General features: G+C 37.0%; 1 protein-coding gene across 1 annotated transcript; it reads left to right on the top strand.

Moving 5' to 3' along the window:
* Positions 1–851: 851 nt before the first annotated feature.
* LOC141516767 (olfactory receptor 5G29-like) lies at positions 852–1,796 on the top strand. Its single transcript, XM_074227748.1, has one exon. It carries the CDS (start codon positions 852–854, stop codon positions 1,794–1,796), a length of 945 nt encoding a protein of 314 aa, XP_074083849.1.
* Positions 1,797–4,277: the final 2,481 nt, after the last annotated feature.

Genomic DNA, 4,277 nt, shown 5'->3' on the forward strand with positions numbered 1-4,277 from the left:
TTTAGGAAGTATTATTAAATAAATTGAACTTATTAAATAAAATAATTTATTAATGAGAGAGGCATTAATTGTTTTTTTTAGGATTTTGCAAGGTAAATGGAGTTAAGTAGCTTGTCCAAGGCCACACAGCTAGATAATTATTAAGTCTCTGAGGCTGGATTTGAACTCAGGTACTCCAGACTCCAGGGCCAGTGCTCTATCCACTGCTCCACCTAACCACCCCAAGAGGCATTAATATTGAGAATTGATAAAGAAATATCTGAACATATTCAAAAATTGGCTTGTATCCTGGAATAAGAATGAATAAGGAAAATGAGCTAGACACAATGACAGAGGCTGTTTTTCCCACATAGGCTTCAAATGAGACCTACAAAAATAAAGAAAATTGCATATTGCCAGCATTTTTCTATGTTGTTTTAAGCTATTTTAAAATTTTTCAATCTGACCCCAAAAAGATAAAAAAGTAGATTAATTATGAAACTGGGAAAATCTATCTGAATCTACTTTCTTAAAGCACATATACTTTGTCATAAAAATCTAAACTATTATTTCATAATCCAAGCTATTATCTGCATTCCATCCAAATTTCCCTCTATAGCTCCTCATGTACTTTAAAAATAGTTCATTATTGTTCCTCTTTTTCTTTTCTTCTTTTTTTGAACATCAACATTATTCCCTCTTTCTGTCCCCCCATCAAAAACAGGAAAAAAAAATCTTCATAAAGATAATTTCATGAAGGAGAAAGCACTAACAGTTACTCTTTGAAGAGTTAGAAGATAGGAAGTAGAATATTCTACAAAATTAAGTAATAAAAATAGTCTTTTCTTTCTTTTATCAGATTATAACAGATAATGGAAGCTAGGAATCAAACTATGGTGACTGAATTTTTTTTCGTGGGATTTACAGAGCATCTCCAGCAACAAGTTCTCCTCTTTCTCATGTTTCTATTTTTCTATCTCATCACAGTCTTTGGGAATCTGAGTATGATTATCCTGATATGGATAGACTCCCAACTTCACAGCCCCATGTACTTTTTTCTCAGTCACTTGTCCTTTGTGGATGTCTGCTCTTCTTCGACAATTGCCCCAAAGATGTTGGCTGACTTCTTTGTGGAGAAGAAAACCATCTCTTTTCTGGGCTGCTCAACTCAGATGTGGTTTTTTGGACTCTTTGTGGCCACTGAGTGTTTCCTTTTAGCTGCAATGGCATATGATCGCTATATAGCAATCTGCAACCCATTACTCTATACTGTTGTCATGTCTCAGAGTGTCTGTGTACAACTGGTGGTTGGACCTTATGCTTTGGGTCTTCTAAGTTCTATGACACACACAATCTTAACTTTCCACTTGCCCTTCTGTGGCCAGAATGTCATCAATCATTTCTTCTGTGATATCTCACCTTTGCTCTCTCTTGCGTGTGCTGACACCCATCTTAATAAGTTAATTCTTTTCATCATGGCTGGAGCCGTGGGAGTCTTCAGTGGTCTGACAATTCTCATTTCCTACATCTACATCCTCATGGCCATCCTGAGGATTCATTCTGCCGAAGGTAGGTCCAAGGCCCTCTCCACCTGCTCGTCACACCTGACTACTGTTAGCATCATGTATGGGACCCTCTTTTTTATATATGTGAGGCCCAGTGCAAGCTTCTCCCTGGACCTCAACAAGGTGGTATCTGTGTTCTACACAGCAGTGATCCCCATGTTGAATCCACTTATCTATAGCATGAGGAACAAAGAGGTGAAAAATGCATTCAGAAGGAACCTAGAAAGGAAAAAATTTCCTATGGACAAATAAGAAGTCCACTTATGACATTCTATTGTTGAGGATCCATTATGTGACTAGGGAATAAGGGAATTTCTTAAATGGTGATTATAATGGAGAAGTCCTAGAAGGAAAGTCCTTCAGCATCTTGGCTGAAATCTCTTCTTTTTGTGGGTACATACACACATAAACAGAGAAACATATATGCATACATACACACACACATTTTTAACCCAGAACCTTAACTCCAAAGGTCTTCTGAATAGTAGTATCTTTAATTCTATAAAGAATCCTTTTATTCCAGACTTTGGAAAAGAAGCCTATATTTTTCCACCACCAACAATATCAACTGATAATCATTTGCCTCTGATGGTTAGATAAACTCCAGAGCCCAGCTCATCTTCTTGGCCATCTGATGTAGTCTTTGGCCTTGGAAACAATCTCTCAAAAGATCCAACTTGTAAACTGCTTCCATAGTTCTTTCAAGAAAAAAGCCTAGGCAAACTATACTTCCTACAAAATTCCTTAGGAATATCAAGTCATTCAACAATAGAAACTTATATAATCTTATTAATGGAGATGATATAAAGGAAGTTGTTTTGCCATCTATTTTGCTGTTTATTCCTAAAGATTTTTTCCATTTGACTTCAAATGAAACCTATCTTTGTTGTCTCTTTCCCTTATTCCGCTCTTCCATTAGAATCTGAGCTCTTTATGAGCAGAAATATCTTAATTTTCCATCCCCAACTCCTTAGCAAGATAATTTTGCACATAGCGTGTGCTTGCTTAATAAATATGTTTTTCATTCAGAGAAAAGCATTAAAAGGTTTGTAACCTGGGGCCCAGGAACTTATGTTTTCCTTTTTAAAGTATATCTTGATAAGCATTTGAAGAAAATTAGCTTCTTTTGTCATTCTATATATTTTATTCTATACTTATAAAACCATTCTGGGGGGGTGGCTAGGTGGCACAGTGGATAGAGCACCCTCCCTGGAGTCAGGAGTACCTGATTTCAAATCCGCCTCAGACACTTAATAATTACCTAGCTGTGTGGCCTTGGGCAAGCCACTTAATCCCATTGCCTTGCAAAAACAAAACAAAACAAAACAAAAAGCATTTTGCAAGAAGTTCCTAGGTTTCATCAGATTGTCAGAAGTTCTGTGAAGGTTCAAAACATTTAAGAACTCTGGGTCGAAGGAGCGGACCTAATCATTTTCAGGCACTAGTTGATTTTGCAATTGATATTGCTTATTTTGGATTCAACTAAAAAATGTTCAATAGCACATCCACTTTTTATATGTGAAAAACTCAAGGCTTAGAAAACTGAAATTAAGTGACTTACTCAAAAAAGCATGTAGTCATGATTGAACCATGATTGGAAACAAAAACTTTGATAGAATCCAGTGTTCTGGGTTTCTTTAAGTTTTTGCAAGGCAATGGGGTTAAGTGGCTTGCCCAAGGCCACACAGCTAGGTAATTATAAAGTGTCTGAGGCGGATTTGAATTCAGATACTTCTGACTCCAGGGCTGAAGTTCTATCCACTGCACCACCTAGCCTCCCCTGAATCCAGTGTCCTTTACACTCCATTTCAAGAGGTTAACCTTTTAGCTAGAAACCAGGGTCCCACACCTGGTCACAACTGAGTCCCATGTTTCAAGGCCTTTTTTAGGGCTCTGACTTTGTTCCTTTACTTTTGAATATTTCCAACATTTCATTGGTTTTCTTATATGGCTTTATTTTCCATTTATTCCCTTATTTCACTTAAAACATTGGTTTAATTAGGTACTGTCAGAGGTCAGTAATGAGGAAAATAGGCCAGAAACATTTTGTGTCCCACCAAGTATTCCCAAATCAACTACCTTCTCCAACCCACAAAGATAAATTGCTTTGGAAACAGTTTCAACACACAACTGATAAATCAGTGGCTATTTATAGCAAAGGTGCTAAAGGTTTTCAGGTAGTGTGAATGAGTGTTTTCATTTCCTTCTTCATCCAAATGGGACAGAGTAAAGATTGCATATGCAAGAGTGATAAAATTAGCCTGGGGGTTAGGTATTTTAAGTAATGAAACTTTGGCTTCTTTGTCCCTCATAAAATCAGTGGTATTATGGAATAGTAGCAGTTATTTGTAAACCAGAAAAGACTTGGAAACATTGATCGCCACTGCCCATAAACAAAGGTACTTCAAATTGAATCAAGGACACTATGACTACAGAGTTGCATTTGGTTGATTGATCCAACCCAAGGACAGCCAGAAAATGCAATAATGTGTGGAAATTGTAGGAGGAAGGCTAAAGTTATCTGGGTAGGCCTATTATATTGCTCTTTCATCAAATGAATGACAACTTGAATGTTGGTTCAATGTGCCATAATGGACTGTATTGATGAGATTGTATGGAGTTTACTGACATTCTCGCCTGAACAGCCCAGCAGAAAGACAAAATCTTATCTTTAATCAGAGAAGACAGAGCTGTACAGACAGCCAATCATTACGGTAGTTCTTTTTTCTTCCT

Source organism: Macrotis lagotis, chromosome 3 (genome assembly GCF_037893015.1).
Source record: "Macrotis lagotis isolate mMagLag1 chromosome 3, bilby.v1.9.chrom.fasta, whole genome shotgun sequence".
In the NCBI taxonomy this organism is placed as follows: Eukaryota; Metazoa; Chordata; class Mammalia; order Peramelemorphia; family Peramelidae; genus Macrotis; species Macrotis lagotis.

What these genes read in the sequence shown, in the direction of transcription:
- LOC141516767 (XM_074227748.1), top strand. Translation starts at nt 852, where the DNA reads ATGGAAGCTAGGAATCAAACTATGGTGACTGAATTTTTTTTCGTGGGA.